At 40.5% G+C, this 17,601-nt stretch overlaps 1 protein-coding gene across 1 annotated transcript in view; it reads left to right on the top strand.

The window, feature by feature from the left end:
• LOC128696078 (Ribosomal protein S6 kinase II) overlaps positions 1-17,297 on the top strand; it is a 109,197-nt gene extending 91,900 nt beyond the window's left edge. Inside the window, 3 exon segments of the mRNA XM_070104069.1 lie at positions 3,747-3,965; positions 7,339-7,497; positions 17,027-17,297. Of these exon segments, the coding sequence (XP_069960170.1) occupies positions 3,747-3,965; positions 7,339-7,497; positions 17,027-17,269 (621 nt within the window). The 3' untranslated portion in view covers positions 17,270-17,297.
• Positions 17,298-17,601: the final 304 nt, after the last annotated feature.

Genomic DNA, 17,601 nt, shown 5'->3' with positions numbered 1-17,601 from the left:
TACCCAAGTAATAGCTTTTATATCCTTTTACTCATGTACGAATTAATTGCTCTACCATATTGTATTACTTTTGTCACTACCACTACTACTACTACTACTACTACTACTACTACCACTAGTGAACATCGAAATGGTACCTCACTAGTATTCACCTCACTCTGAGCCTTTATATACCCTCTGTGTCCATGTATTGTTTGTAATGGCTTGATAAAGCTCCTGGAGAGCAAAATGTTGCCACAATAAATGTCACATTAGTTGCACTTGTGTCCTTTTACTTTACATATTTTCCTCTTGTATGTACGTATCTGTGTGTACTTATCTATGTATATACTTATCTCTGTATGTACGTATATGTGTTAGTATGTATCTATGTATGTACATAGGTGTGTACTTATCAATGTATGTACTTATCTGTGTATGTACTTATCTCTGTATATATGTTAGTATATATCTTATGTATGTACGTATCTGTGTGTGTACTTAAATATGTATGTACTTATCTACGTATGTACTTACCTCTGTATGTTCGTATATATATGTTAGTATGTATCTATGTATGTACGTATGTGTGTGTACTTAGTGTATGTACTTATCAATGTACAGTGGTCCCTCGTTTTTCGTAATTAATCCGTTCCTGGAGCCGTTACTATAAACAAAATTTACGATTTGCGAATCAATTTTCCCCATAAGAAATAATGTAAATACAATTAATCCGTTCCTGACTCCCAGAAGTATTAAAACAAAAATTTTTTTTACATGTAATATAGATGTAGTACATAAACAATACAATGGTAAATGATGAATGAAACATTAACAGCATAACACTTACCTTTATTGGAGATTCTTCTTAGTGTATGGGAGACTGGAGGAGGAGAGAGAGTGGATTGTTTATAGTTTGGTAGGGGAATCCCCTTCCAGCAACACCTCAGGTACCATTTGCTTCTCTGGGGTTGCTTCTCTTCTCTGTTTCTTAATGCCACTAGGACCACCTTGAGAGTCACTCTAGTCCTGTCTCGCAAAGTAACTGTGGAGAGAGCTGTTTCTGGCGTCTCTTTAACATTTCCCGAAAATGGCCCAAGACTTTGTCACTGTACGTATTTCTCACCTTCTTTACCACAGGCTTGGCACTAGGAGCTTTGTTTGGAGCCATGGTAGCTTATTTAGTAATTGGAAGCACTAAAATGAGTGGAATATTATGAAATATTTTGTAGGAGCACTTGAGGGGACCTTCACTCACTGGTAAACAATGCCAGACTGGCTGGGTAGGGAGGCCGCCCCGGCTCACACCGTGCGTACGCGTCCCGGATGAACTACTATTCGCGAGTCAACCTATGAAAAGTGAGTCCATGTTTATATGAAAATACCCCTATGATTGGCGAAATTTACGATTGCCGAGAACTACGAAAAGCGAGGGACCACTGTATATACTTGTCTATGTATGTACAGTGGACCCCCCGGTTAACGATATTTTTTCACTCCAGAAGTATGTTCAGGTGCCAGTACTGACCGAATTTGTTCCCATAAGGAATATTGTGAAGTAGATTAGTCCATTTCAGACCCCCAAGCATACACGTACAAACGCACTTACATAAATACACTTACATAATTGGTCGCATTCGGAGGCGATCGTTATGCGGGGGTCTACTGTACTTATCTTTGTATGTACGTATATATGTTAGTATGCATCTATGTATGTACGTTTCTATGTGTGTACCTATGTGTGTGTACTTATCAATGTATGTACTTATCTATGTATGTACATATATATGTTAGTATGTATCTATGTATGTACGTTTCTATGTGTGTATGTATCTGTGTGTGTACTTATCAATGTATGTACTTACCTATGTATGTATTTATCTATGTATGTACTTATCAATGTACGTACTTGTCTATGTATGTACGTATATATGTTAGTATGTATCTATGTATGTACGTTTCTGTGTGTACGTATGTGTGTGTGTACTTATCAATGTATGTACTTACCTATGTATGTACTTACCTATGTATGTACTTACCTATGTATGTACTTACCTATGTATGTACTTACCTATGTATGTACTTACCTATGTATGTACTTATCTATGTATGTACGTATCTTCTTTCAACAAACCGGCCATGTACCACCAAGACGCTGGCGCAAAAAAGAAAAATAAACGTTTCTCTTTTCAAATTTAGTAATATATGCAAGAGAAGGTTATTAGCCCCTTGCTCCCTTAATAAATCTGTAAATGCAAAAAAAAAATAAAAATGTTCCACCCTATCATATGCCTTTTTTAAATCAATAAAGGCAAAAGATATTCCAGCCTGTCATATGCCTTTTAAAAATCTGTAAATGGTAATAACTGCTCCACTCCATCATATGCCTTTTCTGTATTTCTAAAGGCAATTAACAATTCCTTATCTTCATGGGAGTATTGTACTTGTATTGCTTTATTGTTATCTGTTTACAATACTGTTTTATCACTGATTACATCATTGCTTAGTTAATTTTAAGTTAATTTTAAGCCAGCCCGTAATGCTATGCATATAAGTGGCTTTGGCATGCTGCTCTTACCTGTATTTTTTTGTACCTCTGTATGTATGCTAAAATTACTAAATAAATAAATAAGTAAATAAATGTACTTATTGTCCACACTTGCACCTCACATCTTAGTCCTTCATAAAACTTCCTAATTTCTCTGCAGTCCTATTTTTTTTTTTTTTCCTGAATCTTTTGATAATTTTACCTTGCACTTTACCTTGTATACATATGGTAGATATTTCCCTATAATTCCTACCCTATCACTTGTTCCCCCTTGTATAAATGAACTATGTATGCTTTCTGACACTCTTTGTGTCTTCTAATCAGTCGTGCATATAAACCACTGATCAGGTGGGGTTTCAACCCATGTCAAGTGTGTAAGCCACTCGGCCAGCTGGTCAAGTGGCTTACACACTAGCCTGGAGTTTTGCAACTTGCTCGCCTTGGGTACAAACCCCACCCAGTCCCTGGTTTGTTTGCAGTCGTGTTATTCTGATTTTTGCGAGTCACTTGATGCATGTATTAAATAGATACAGCAAACATTTCAAAGCTTTATCTCCACCTGCTCTCTGTGTCTGTCTTAATTTCCATCTATTCCAGCTGCTCACCTCCCATTTATCTTATCCACTTCCTCACTCCACATTACTCTGGCACATCCCTCCTCCTACCACATTGTTCCTTCCTGTTTTGTCCATTAAATCACCATTTTTAAAGATTGCTGTAATTTCTTCAGGCTTTCTTCATTTTAATAATTTTTTTTTCTAACTGTCATCTGTTGCCAAGGCAGATGGACTCAAAAAAAGAAAGCATATGTTAGTGAAGGTTTTTCACATGAATTTTTATGTATTTTTTAATACGATGGTCATCTCCCGTCGAGGCCGGGTGATCTGTAAAAGAAGAAATGTAAATTTTTTTTTTTTCAACAAACCGGCCGTGTCCCACCAAGGCAGGGTAGCCCAAAAAAGAAAAACAAAAGTTTCTCTTTTTAAATTTAGTAAAAAGTTCTTTTTATAATTTAGTAATTTATACAGGAGAAGGGGTTACTAGTCCCTTGCTCCCGGCATTTTAATAGCCTCTTACGACACGCATGACATAATGGAAGAAGGGCTCTTCTTCGCTTCCCATGGGGTAGTGTATTGTATATAACATTAATAAAGATTTAATATAAATTTTAACTTTTCTATTTCTTCTAAAGTTAATTAATGTAAATTTTTATTTACAGAGATTATCAGGAGTAAAAGCAAATAGTATACACGATGAATACGATCTCTCAGAAGAGGTGGGAAGAGGCAGCTATAGCATTTGTCGTCGTTGTGTCCACCGTGTAACCAGGCAAGAATATGCTGTTAAAATTATACCCAAGAAGACTCGGGACTGTCAAGAGGAGATAGAGATACTTTACAGATATGGCCACCATTCTAATATAATTTCTTTAAGAGATGTAAGTTTTTTAGCTGCAGTTTCATGCCTCTTTCTGTAAGTGTTTGGTGGCTAGTAAAATTATGTGGCAAAGTTGGTACACTGTCATATTTTTAACAAACTGTTCATGAGCATATAAAGGCATGTTGCTGACAGCATCAACACGGGTGAGGAGCAAGCTTTTCTTGTCACAAAATAATTTATCAGGTTAATGAACAATTCATTTGATAAAGTTTTACATAAAGCAAAATGTTCTCACAGTTAAAAGTTGATTCTGTGCCTTTTTCTTCAAAACTGTTCTCAAATACAATTCTTCGGACATGGATATCCAAAACCTTTCAGTTTTATTTTATTCTATTTGCAATTGTAAGGTCCTGTTGAATATTTGTAATAGAAAAAGCTTTATAAGCAAAAGAAATATCAACCTGCTATATCATGTAGTCTCTTTAGCAGAAGTGATACCAGCTTAGTCAGCAGTGTGGCATGTCAGTGTTGCTGACATGCCACATTGTTTTTGTCAAGAGTGAGCTGAGACAAGCGTGTTTTTTTTTTTTTTTTTAAGGGGGGGGGGGGTTGACAGGTTGGAGTGTGAACAAGATAGCATTTATGAAGATATTCAGGGATATTGGCAGTTTGGAGGGATATGTTGTGTATCTTTATATGTATATGCTTCTAAACTGTTGTATTCTGAGCACCTCTGCAAAAACAGTGATAATGTGTGAGTGTGGTGAAAGTGTTGAATGATGATGAAAGTATTTTCTTTTTGGGGATTTTCTTTCTTTTTTGGGTCACCCTGCCTCGGTGGGTCACCCTGCCTCGGTGGGTCACCCTGCCTCGGTGGGAGACGGCCGACTTGTTGAAAAAAAAAAAAAAAATTCAGGGAAAACTGGTTAGCTGGTTATCAGGGTTCATAAGTGACACATCAATCATACCTACACATTTCTGTAGCAACGAGGGCAAAGAGCAACGACTGAAAGGTTTTTACTTTAACCCGTAAACGGTCCAGACGTATATATACGTTTTTTCAACATTTGAAAGTATGTAAAAAAAGTAGATCTTTTTTTTTTTTTACATTTGAAAATGTGTAATAAAAACTTTGATCTACTTTTTTTTTTTTGTTATATTTGAAAATATGTAAAAAAAACGTAGATCTACTTTTGTAGCACTACACATGTGAACGTAGATCTGCTTGGACCGTTTACGGGTTAATTCAGATAAGAATATTGTGAAGTTAAATGCAAGTAATTTATTGTGGATGGTGCTAAGGGTCACTCATGCTAATGTTTTCACTTTTTGTGGTCTAAAAGATACACTGTCTCTGGTTAAACCTTTCAGGGTTTCCGACGTACTAGTACGGCTTATGCACCAGGGTTATTGACGTACTTCTACGCCTAAATTCTAGCATCTTCAAATCTAGTGAGAGAAAGCTGGTAGGCCTACATATGAAAGAATGGGTCTATGTGGTCAGTGTGCACAGTATAAAAAAGATCCTGCAGCACACAGTGCTTAATGAGAAAAAAAAATTGACCGTGTTTTTGGTTTAAAACAGCGACTTTGCAATGTATTTTCGTATGGTATTTATGGTTGTATTTTAGTTTTCCTGGTCTCATTTTATAGAATGGAAGACACATTACAGAAATTGAGATGATTTTGATTGGTTTCATAATGAACAGTACCTTGAAACTGAGCTCAAAGTAGTAGAAATGTTCAGTTTTTACCAAAGTTCAAAAGTAAACAAATCATGCCAAGCGTCCAATACACGTCAACTGGTGAGTCCAGTATTCTTTCACAAGTGCACTGATACCGGCAGGCCGGACTTGAGTCCTGGAGATGGGAAGTACAGTGACTGCACTCTGAAGGAGGGTATTAATGTTGCAGTTTAAAAACTGTAGTGTAAAGCACCCTTCTGGCAAGACAGTGATGGAGTGAATGATGGTGAAAGTTTTTCTTTTTTGCGCCACCCTGCCTTGGTGGGAATTGGCCAGTGTGATAATAAAAAGAAATTAAGTGCACTGATATTATTTATACCATTTCTACACTAATGCAGTAGTCTGCATAACAGTAAATCTTCTATTGTTTGTGAGAGTAAAAATTCAAAGTGGAAGGCAAAAGAAATGTAAGAGGGGCCTGGGGACATTAATAATGAACAGAGAAAATGTTATTTTAGTGCCAGAAATGTCTGTCTTGTTTATTCTGGACCCTATTTGGAAATTGGCATCATCTGAAATTTGTGTGAAATTGGCAAAATTGCCAATTTCTGACCACTTTATTGGATAGTTGAAATCGGTAAATGGGTGGTTTCTTGTACTCATTCAATAGACAAAATGGAGTTCTAGCGAAATAGATATGATTGTTGTTGACTAGTACACTGGAATTGGCCGAAAATAGGGCTCAAAGTGGGCGAAATCACCGATGCGTAAACATCGCCGAGATCGCTAACTTTGCGAGGGCATAATTCCGTAAGTCTTCCATCAAATTTTATACTTTTGGTGTCATTATGATCGGGAAAAGATTCTCTGTCATTTCATAAGAAAAAAATAATTTTTTTTTTTTTACGAAAAATTTTCGACCCTGAGAACGAGTTTAGGAGAGGGCCTCTCAACCCTGAAAGACACTGATGACAAAATGTCTTTGAAATTAAAAAATATTCACAGGTGTTGCACTTATACTTAATTCATCAGTATTATATACCATTAATATTGTGAAAGGAATACACACTCAGCAACAGCTGGCTTTTGTAGGGACTTAGAAATGAAAATTGATGGTGGTAGGTAATACTGGTAGGTAATACTGGTAGGTAATAGATGACATTTACTCTTCACTCTGATCCCCACTAGAGTTTGGTTATTTCACTAAGATCATTATTGACAATGTTAGGTAAGAAAAACTATTAATGACAGTCATTAATAAAATTTGTTATGGCTTTCTGAGAGGTTTGTGGTATGCAACCCTATTTTTTCCATATGTTTTTTTCACTCCATTCGTCTTGGAAATCATTGGCAATGCAGAGTACAGGAACGAAACCCGTGCTGTGAATGATAAATATTTACTGTCATACATTATATAGTATACAGTGTATTGTCATGGTTGTTTGTTCAATTAATTTCTACTTTAAATGTTAATAAATATGCTTGAACAGGTAGTGTGTTGTAAAAAAAAAAAAATAAGCTTTTGCTAATAATTTTAAGTATGAGTTTCCCTTGTCCTGGGTTCACACCCTACCTGTTCCACGGTTTGTTTACATTCACATTACGATTTCCTGAGTCATGAGTCGTACTACCTAAATTTTTTTTTTTTTTTTTTAAACAAGTCGGCAACATTTGACCAGTTAAGACATGAAATTAAAATAGATGCTATGTAATTCACACATTAACTTCTAGCATTTTTCTTTGTAGGTTTATGAAGATGAATCTCACGTTTTCCTGGTGATGGAACTCATGAAGGGTGGGGAGCTCTTAGACAAGATCCTGCGGCAGAAATTCTTCTCTGAAAGGGAAGCATCAGCTGTGTTGCTTACCTTAACAAATGCCGTCCAGTACTTGCACCAAAATGGGGTAAGTGTCAATTTTTTCTCCAATATTTCATTTTTGTTATTAGATGTTCTTTCATGCATTGTTTTTTAAAACTAATGTGATTATTTTTATGCTCCTTCATGCATCATATCTTAAGACTAGTGTGATTACTTATTTGCTTAATTTGTGATTGCCTTTGTTGCCATGGACATAGAGCTAAGCTCTGGTGTGCTGTTTATCTTGTAGAAAAGTTTGTTTAACGTATAGGAAAGTCTGTTTAAAGTAAATAATTCCATTATTTTACCAGAGAGATGAAACATTTCCAGGTCTGAGTTTGAAAATGAGACCATTGTGCCACAGGCTGCCGAAGGCCTTGTGTACGTCCCTGGTGGCAATCAGGGCCAGGTTCTCTTGCTTCTTCAGGCTAGCCACAGCATCAAAGATGATATTTATGGCATGCTGTGTGCTGTGGCGGGACCTGAAGCTGAACTGCCTTTCAGAGAATAGGTGGTTGAACTCCATGTAGTAATTCAGCCTGTTAAAGATTATTCTTTCGAAGACTTTGCCCGTGACTTCGAGTAGGGAGATGGGCCTGTAGTTCTAGGGGTTGCGGTTGTCTTTGTTGGGTTTGGCAATGAAGATCATCCTAGCCGTTTTGAATGCCACTGGGAAGTGACCAGATGCCAGGATGGCATTGTAGATATTCACTAGTGACATCTTGCAGTTGCGGGGAAGGTACTTTAGTTGTTTAGCTGTTATGCCTGATGGGCCAGGAGCTGTGTTTCTCAGTTGCCCAATGATGTGGGACACTTCCCTGAGAATAATTGGTCTGGTTAGATGGTGTTCGTTTTTAAGAGGTGTGTCAATTGATGGTATAGGATGGAAGTCTTCCAGGTTCTCGTCACGCCATTGGTTGACCCACTGGTAGTGATTATTGTTAAATCTTCTGCTGTCATTGTGTGAGAGAATGTTCTCCCATACTTCGCCCATCAGCTTGGCTTGGTCTTGTGGGTCGTTGTGCAGGGTAGTCACTTCTTCACCGTCTTTGTTGATGAAGGAGTGATGTGTTGAGTGGGAGTGTGGTTGGCCCCTAGGAGTCTACGGATCTTGTTCCAGAATTGGTCTGGGTGGTGGTGTTTATACTGGTTTGCTTGGCACACGAGGTAATCCCAAAGATCTCTTTTGTGTTGGGTTATTAGGGTGATTAGCTCTCTTCTCATTCTTAGCAGAACTTCTCGGGTGGGATACCCTGTGAGGAAGTGTCTGGTGCACTCAGATTGGTAGTTATTCATTCTGTCCTTGATTTCCCTAGTTGGTTTGTATTGTTGGTAGATCTTGGACATTGTTAGTGCACAGCAAGCTTGTGTGGCCTCATTGATTCTGGCATGGAGGGAGTTAACTGCCCCATCTATTGCAATGGAGGGATGGTCTTTGAGAGAAATAGTTTGGTCGATTCCTAAGAAGGCCCTGAAGGGGTCAAATCCTAATGTCTTAAGGTTGGGTTTGGGGAGGGTGGGTGTTCGGAACGGAGTGAACTGGAGCTTGATTACGACGGGGATGTGATCTGACCCGACGTTGCCGCCTGGGGGGAGACTGCAGTGGAACAAGTCACAGTCTCTGTTGGTAAGTACTACGTCTGGGATACCTGGGTGGTGGCCCACGAATGATTTGAAGAATGAGCCTTGGAATGTAAGGTCTTTCGTGGCCGTTATGTGGAGTAGTTGTTTCCCCTTGTGGTCACCTTGGGGATGGGCGGCACCACAGTTGAAGAGAGCAGGGTGATGGGCATTGAAGTCCCCTGCTAAGACAGTAGGAATATTTCTATTGAGTAGTCGGTGTAAGGGAATAGATTCAGTATATGGTTGTCTGGGAGGGAAGTACCCTGTTCCTACTAGGAGTCGCCTGTGTGATGTTGGTACTTCGATTGCTAGGACGTTGTCCTCGTCGACATGTATATTGTGAAATTCATGCCCATGCTTCACTAGGATGGCCACCTCGCTGTAGGGCCCCCTGGATTTCTCGAGAGTTGTGTACCCACGTATCTTTGTGTTGGTCAGGTCTGGCTGATGTTTCGTTTAAAAGGATAATGTCCCGGTTGTGATTGCAGAGTCCTAGTTCGAGGAGATAGCGGTTGTTGAAGGAGTGTTGAATGTTGATTTGCAGAATAGTGATCCCCATTATTTTACGTGTTTGGCGGAGCTGCTGTGAACAGAGGAAGGGAGTTTAGTAGCACAATCGCACGGTGGTTGCATGCGCTTTCTGGTGGAGTTACGGGAGGGAGTGGGTGGGGGGTTATAGTCTTGGGTGGGCATCTGAGAGGAGAATAGGTCATCATCTTTATTGTTGGCAATGGTGATATGCGATGACAAGTCTGATTCATCGTCAGACGTCGGAGGAGCGTCAGAGTCTACACTTATTTGGCGAGTTGAGTCGTCAGCCACATTGGTTGGGGACATGGGGGATAATGGAGATCGTACCTGGAAAGGTATGACCTGGAATTGGATTTGCTGCTCAGCGGTTTGTCTCACACGGGGTGGCGGTGGAACCAGGTTGGTCCTTTAGGTCGACCTCAGTGGCGGGGGGTTGTGCATCAGGTAGTGGTGTGGTTGCAGGGATTATGGCTTCCCTGCTGATGGTAGGTTGGTTCAGTGCGGGAGTGTGAGTAGGGGGGCTCATGTATGCGCGCACTGAGTCGAGGATGATTATGGCTGAAGTGCCATTTGCTACAAACAGCTCATTACCTGTACTCTGAAGGATGGTGGGGATGTTACAGTCCTGGAAGTGGGAAGTACAGTGCTTGCACTCTGATGGAGGGGTGGAGATATGTTGCAATTTTTTTTTTTTTTTTTCCTCAACAAGTTGGCCATCTCCCACCAAGTGACCCAAAAAGAAAGAAAATCCCCATAAAGCAAATACTTTCATCATCATTCAACACTTTCACCACACTCACACATAATCACTGTTTTTGCAGAGGTGCTCAGAACACAACAGTTTAGAAGCATATACGTATAAAAAATGCACAATATATCCCTCCAAACTGCCAATATCCCAAACCCCTCCTTTAGAGTGCAGGCATTGTACTTCCCATTTCCAGGACTCGAGTCCGGTTATATAAAATAACCGGTTTCCCTGAATCCCTTCACTAAATATTACCCTGCTCACACTCCAACAGCTCGTCAGGTCCCAAATACCATTTGTCTCCATTCACTCCTATCCAACACGCTCACGCACACTTGCTGGAAGTCCAAACCCCTCGCCCACAACACCTCCTTTACCGCATCCCTCCAACCTTTTTGAGGATGACCCCTACCCTGCCTTCTTTCCCCTACAGATTTATACGCTCTCCATGTCATTCTACTTTGATCCATTCTCTCTAAATGACCAAACCACCTCAACAAACCCTCTTCAGCCCTCTGACTAATACTTTTATTAACTCCACACCTTTTCCTAATTTCCACACTCTGAATTTTCTGCATAATATTTACACCACACATTGTCCTTAGACAGGACATCTCCACTGCCTCCAACCGTCTCCTCGCTGCTGCATTTACAACCCAAGCTTCACACCCATATAAGAGTGTTGGTACTACTATACTTTCATACATTCCCTTCTTTGCCTCCATAGATAACATTTTTTGTCTCCACATATACCTCAATGCACCACTCACCTTTTTTCCTTCATCAATTCTATGATCAACCTCATCCTTCATAAATCCATCCACTGACACGTCAACTCCCAAATATCTGAAAACATTCACTTCTTCCATACTCCTCCCCAATTTGATATCCAATTTTTTTTTATCTAAATCATTTGATATCCTCATCATCTTACTCTTTTCTATGTTCACTTTCAACTTTCTACCTTTACACACTCTCCCAAATTCGTCCACTAACCTTGGCAATTTTTCTTTAGAATCTCCCATAAGCACAGTATCATCAGCAAAAAGTAACTGTGTCAATTCCCATTTTGTATTTAATTCCCCATAATTTAATCTCGCCCCTCTCCCGAACACCCTAGCATTTACTTCTCTTACAACCCCATCTATAAATATATTAAACAACCATGGTGACATTACACATCCCTGTCTAAGACCTACTTTTACCGGGAAGTATTCTCCCTCTCTTCTACACTCCCTAACCTGAGCCTCACTATCCTCATAAAAACTCTTTACAACATTTAGTAACTTACCACCTATTCCATATATTTGCAACATCTGCCACATTGCTTCCCTATCCACTCTATCATATGCCTTTTCTAAATCCATAAATGCAATAAAAACTTCCCTACCTTTATCTAAATACTGTTCACATATATGCTTCAATGTAAACACTTGATCTACACATCCCCTACCCACTCTGAAGCCTCCTTGCTCGTCCGCAATCCTACATTCTGTCTTACCTCTAATTCTTTCAGTAATATCCCTACTGTACACTTTTCCTGGTATACTCAGTAAACTTATTCCTCTTTAATTTTTACAATCTCTTTTGTCCCCTTTCCCTTTATATAAAGGGACTATAAATGCTCTCTGCCAATCCCTAGGTACCTTCCCCTCTTTCATACATTTATTAAACAAAAGTACCAACCACTCCAACACTATATCCCCCCCTGCTTTTAACATTTCTGTCATGATCCCGTCAGTTCCAGCTGCTTTTCCCCCTTTCATTCTACGTAATGCCTCATGCAAAAAAAAAATAAAAAATTGAATTTGTAGTATCAGCATACCTTTGACAAGACAGTGATGGAGTGAGTGATGGTGAAAGTGTTTCTTTTTTTAGAAGTTATCCTGACTTGGTGGGAAATGGCCAGTGTGTTGAAAAAAAAAAAAGTCATTTACTTCTTAAACCTTTCTGCCAGATAATTTTTTTTTCAGCACGTCGGCCGTCTCCCACCGAGGCCGGGTGATCCAAAAAAAGAAACACTTTCATCATCATTGGCACATAATCACTTGTTTTTACAGAGATCCCCAGACACGACAGTTTAGGTGTCACTCCAAACATCCAATATCCCAGATCATTTATTTTTATTTATTTTTTTTTTATTATCACACTGGCCGATTCCCACCAAGGCAGGGTGGCCCGAAAAAGAAAAACTTTCACCATCATTCACTCCATCACTGTCTTGCCAGAAGGGTGCTTTACACTACAGTTTTTAAACTGCAACATTAACACCCCTCCTTTAGAGTGCAGGCACTGTACTTCCCATCTCCAGGACTCAAGTCCGGCCTGCTTGGTTTCCCTGAACCCCTTCATAAATGTTACTTTGCTCACACTCCAACAGCACGTCAAGTATTAAAAACCATTTGTCTCCATTCACTCCTATCAAACACGCTCACGCATGCCTGCTGGAAGTCCAAGCCCCTCGCACACAAAACCTCCTTTACCCCCTCCCTCCAACCCTTCCTAGGCTGACCCCTACCCCGCCTTCCTTCCACTACAGACTGATACACTCTTGAAGTCATTCTGTTTCGCTCCATTCTCTCTACATGTCCGAACCACCTCAACAACCCTTTCTCAGCCCTCTGGACAACAGTTTTGGTAATCCCGCACCTCCTCCTAACTTCCAAACTACGAATTCTCTGCATTATATTCACACCACACATTGCCCTCAGACATGACATCTCCACTGCCTCCAGCCTTCTCCTCGCTGCAACATTCATCACCCACGCTTCACACCCATATAAGAGCGTTGGTAAAACTATACTCTCATACATTCCCCTCTTTGCCTCCAAGGACAAAGTTCTTTGTCTCCACAGACTCCTAAGTGCACCACTCACTCTTTTTCCCTCATCAATTCTATGATTCACCTCATCTTTCATAGACCCATCCGCTGACACGTCCACTCCCAAATATCTGAATACGTTCACCTCCTCCATACTCTCTCCCTCCAATCTGATATTCAATCTTTCATCACCTAATCTTTTTGTTATCCTCATAACCTTACTCTTTCCTGTATTCACCTTTAATTTTCTTCTTTTGCACACCCTACCAAATTCATCCACCAATCTCTGCAGCTTCTCTTCAGAATCTCCCAAGAGCACAGTGTCATCAGCAAAGAGCAGCTGTGACAACTCCCACTTTGTGTGTGATTCTTTATCTTTTAACTCCACGCCTCTTGCCAAGACCCTCGCATTTACTTCTCTTACAACCCCATCTATAAATATATTAAACAACCACGGTGACATCACACATCCTTGTCTAAGGCCTACTTTTACTGGGAAAAAATTTCCCTCTTTCCTACATACTCTAACTTGAGCCTCACTATCCTCGTAAAAACTCTTCACTGCTTTCAGTAACCTACCTCCTACACCATACACTTGCAACATCTGCCACATTGCCCCCCTATCCACCCTGTCATACACCTTTTCCAAATCCATAAATGCCACAAAGACCTCTTTAGCCTTATCTAAATACTGTTCACTTATATGTTTCACTGTAAACACCTGGTCCACACACCCCCTACCTTTCCTAAAGCCTCCTTGTTCATCTGCTATCCTATTCTCCGTCTTACTCTTAATTCTTTCAATTATAACTCTACCATACACTTTACCAGGTACACTCAACAGACTTATCCCCCTATAATTTTTGCACTCTCTTTTATCCCCTTTGCCTTTATACAAAGGAACTATGCATGCTCTCTGCCAATCCCTAGGTACCTTACCCTCTTCCATACATTTATTAAATAATTGCACCAACCACTCCAAAACTATATCCCCACTACACATAGTGTGGCACCGCACTAGTGATATTACTTAATGAGGGTCTTCTATCTCTCGTCATTGTTTATATGTTATTCTCAAGTAGCAAAGCTGTCATCCACTGTATTAGTTTTCCCTCTTGTGTTTTGCAACTTTTAGTTAATTATTTTGAGAACTGGATCAAATGTCTACTAAAGTTAGGCTTATGCTTGCCTGAAATGCTCTGCATAACCATGGGCTTTTTTTCAGAGTTCAAAACTCCCGAGTAATGAAAAAATGTTCAGAAATGTACTATATAATGCACTGGTTCCGAACTGCATACCAAATTAAGATACCACGATGGTTATAGAATCATTGAAGAATCAAATGGAGAGACAGATTGTATTTATCTAGACTTTAGTTAAGTCAAAGTGTATTTACACATGATACAATGTCACTCATTTCTGTGTAAACTTTGTGTCATGTGTAAATACACTTTGACTTGACTAAAGTCTAGATAAATACAATCTGTCTCCCCATTTGATTCTTCAATGATTTTATAGCCATTGTGGTATCTTAATTTGGTATGTAGTTCGGAACCAGTGCATTATACAGTACATTCCTGAACATTTTTTCATTACTCGGGAGGTGTGAACTCTGAATAGATCTTCACTTACTGCACAAAGGGCATATTTAGGTGGTGTGGCACAGTTATCCTCACATGGTACAGTGTCCCTATTGTATGGTAAACTTCAGTGTTATAATCAGAGATGCATTCCTGATCAGTAATATTCCTTACCTAGATTCAGTTATTTTTAACACTGAACTGGAAAGCAGTGTTCTATCTAGGTGAGTCATTCTCCTTTCCTGTTCCTCCCTCTTTCTTACCATTCCCCCTCTCTTATTTCCTCCCTCCCAGTCTCCTCCTCTTCCACTCTCCTATCAAATCCTGACACAATATGAAATGAGCAGAAGCAACAGGACTGCCTCCCTCTTTCCTATTCCATTTCCCTCTGCCTTTCCCTTAATTCCTTTCAACCCTTCTCCCTCACTCCCTCTCATTGTATGTAACCCATCACTGTATATGCTTTTCATCTCAATATTATGGTGAGGGTCTTAAGTGCTTGGGAATATGATATGGGAAAGCAGTAGTGAGGGTTGTTGTGGGCAGGCAGAAAGTGTTGGAAGGAGGGTGTGGTGTGAGGTAACCTGGGTGTGGTGTGAGGGAGCCAGGGTGTGGTGTGAGGGAGCCAGGGTATGGTGAGGGAGTCAGGGTGTGGTGTGAGGGAGCCAGGGTGTGATGTGAGGGAGCCAGGGTATGGTGAGGGAGCCAGGGTGTGGTGTGAGGGAGCCAGGGTGTGGTGTGAGGGAGCCAGGGTGTGGTGTGAGTGAGCCAGGGTGTGGTGTGAGTGAGCCAGGGTGTGGTGTGAGTGAGCCAGGGTGTGGTGTGAGGGAGCCAGGGTGTGGTGTGAGTGAGCCAGGGTGTGGTGTGAGTGAGCCAGGGTGTGGTGTGAGTGAGCCAGGGTGTGGTGTGAGGGAGCCAGGGTGTGGTGTGAGTGAGCCAGGGTGTGGTGTGAGTGAGCCAGGGTGTGGTGTGAGTGAGCCAGGGTGTGGTGTGAGGGAGCCAGGGTGTGGTGTGAGGGGGCCAGGGTGTGGTGTGAGGGAGTCAGGGTGTGGTGTGAGGGGGCCAGGGTGTGGTGTGAGGGAGTCAGGGTGTGATACAAGAGAGCCAGGGTCTGGTGTGAGTGAGCCAGGGTATGGTGAGGGAGCCAGGGTGTGGTGTGAGTGAGCCAGGGTGTGGTGTGAGTGAGCCAGGGTATGGTGAGGGAGCCAGGGTGTGGTGTGAGGGGGCCAGGGTGTGGTGTGAGGGAGTCAGGGTGTGATGCAAGAGAGCCAGGGTGTGGTGTGAGTGAGTCAAGCATTCACACCTCAGTTAACACACACTGGATGACACAGCTGAGTTGTCACCCAAGAGATTCCTGTAATTATTAGTTGTACAGTTCTTGACCTGTCTATACCTATATAACCTGAGCCTTCCACACATGCTTGAAGTGATGATACACAAAATTTGAATGCATTTTGTAGTAAAATAACATTAAATCAATTTTGACCATTTCTGGCTGAAAATTTACATTGTATATGCAGCTCAACATTTATGAAAAATTAATTTGTCCCAAAGTGTCCCAGTCATAAGTGCTGATCATATTAAATCGGATCATCATAAGTCAGGGCCCTACTGTATAGGAATTTTGTGATTGAAAATTTAACCATTTTCTAGTTTGTATTTCTTTGCTCTTTAAGTGTTTTATCCACTTTATTATTATTTCCAATAGTTTTACATTGCTTGTCAACAAAGTAGGCCAGTAGTTCAGGGGATCCTCCTTGCCACCTTAAACACTTGCACTATGTATGTGCCACCTTCCAGTTGTCTGCCAATTTACCCTTGTCAAATCCCAAAGGTTTTCTCAGTAGAGGATAACTTGGTCTGTCTACACATTCACATAGGGCCCATAGCGTTATCTCATATGGTCGTATTGTCGCCACCTTGTCAACATCTAGCATCTGATTTTTTCTTCAGGTTATCTTCTGTCATTTCCTTTTTTTTTATTATATAGTTCCTCTTTGCAGTTGTTCTTATTAATAAAAATATTTGTTTATTTTTTCACTGTACCGGCTGTTTCCCACTGCGGCAAGGAGACCTGAAGATGAAGAAAACTACAGTTTTCTTCTTTTGACATTTAGTAATGTATACAGGAAAAGGAAAGGGGTTACTAGACCCTTGCTCCCAGCATATTAGTCGCTTCTTACAACATGCATGGGTATTTTATACTGTGTAATTTTATATATTAATGGGGTATGTTGTAATTTAACAGTTTATTTTTGTCTTACTTTTGCAGGTAGTTCACAGGGACCTAAAGCCCTCAAATATTATGTATGCAGACATCTCGGGAAGTCCAGAGTCATTGAGGATATGCGACTTTGGATTTGCCAAACAGCTTCGTGCAGAGAACGGGCTTCTCATGACTCCATGCTATACTGCCAACTTTGTTGCACCAGAAGTGCTAAAGAAGCAAGGCTATGATGCAGCCTGTGATATCTGGAGTTTAGGGGTGCTCCTCTACACCATGTTAGCAGGGTGAGTACTTCTTTATTAATGCTGTTATTTGTGAAAGCAATGTTGTTATAATTACGAACTGTCTTTCGGCACCCTCTTGAGTGTCAATAAATTATTTACATTCTGTGAATGTGGCATTGTCGTAGTATGAACTTGACATGATGATATCATGCAAGTGAGAATAATATCAATTTATTGTGGGCCTTGATAATGCTTTCAAACATTGAAAATTCTGAGTGATATAGGTTACCTAGGCATTTCAACTTTCTGAGCAAACAGCAGATGAGCCTGGCCTATGGTTAGGCTCTGGGAGTAGAAAAAACACTCGAAACTCATCAGAGGTATACCCACGAAGAA

The sequence above is a fragment of the Cherax quadricarinatus genome, chromosome 89 (genome assembly GCF_038502225.1).
Source record: "Cherax quadricarinatus isolate ZL_2023a chromosome 89, ASM3850222v1, whole genome shotgun sequence".
In the NCBI taxonomy this organism is placed as follows: Eukaryota; Metazoa; Arthropoda; class Malacostraca; order Decapoda; family Parastacidae; genus Cherax; species Cherax quadricarinatus.
The sequence above is the reverse complement of the archived record's forward strand: the minus strand, read 5'-3'. Positions and strand labels throughout refer to the sequence as shown.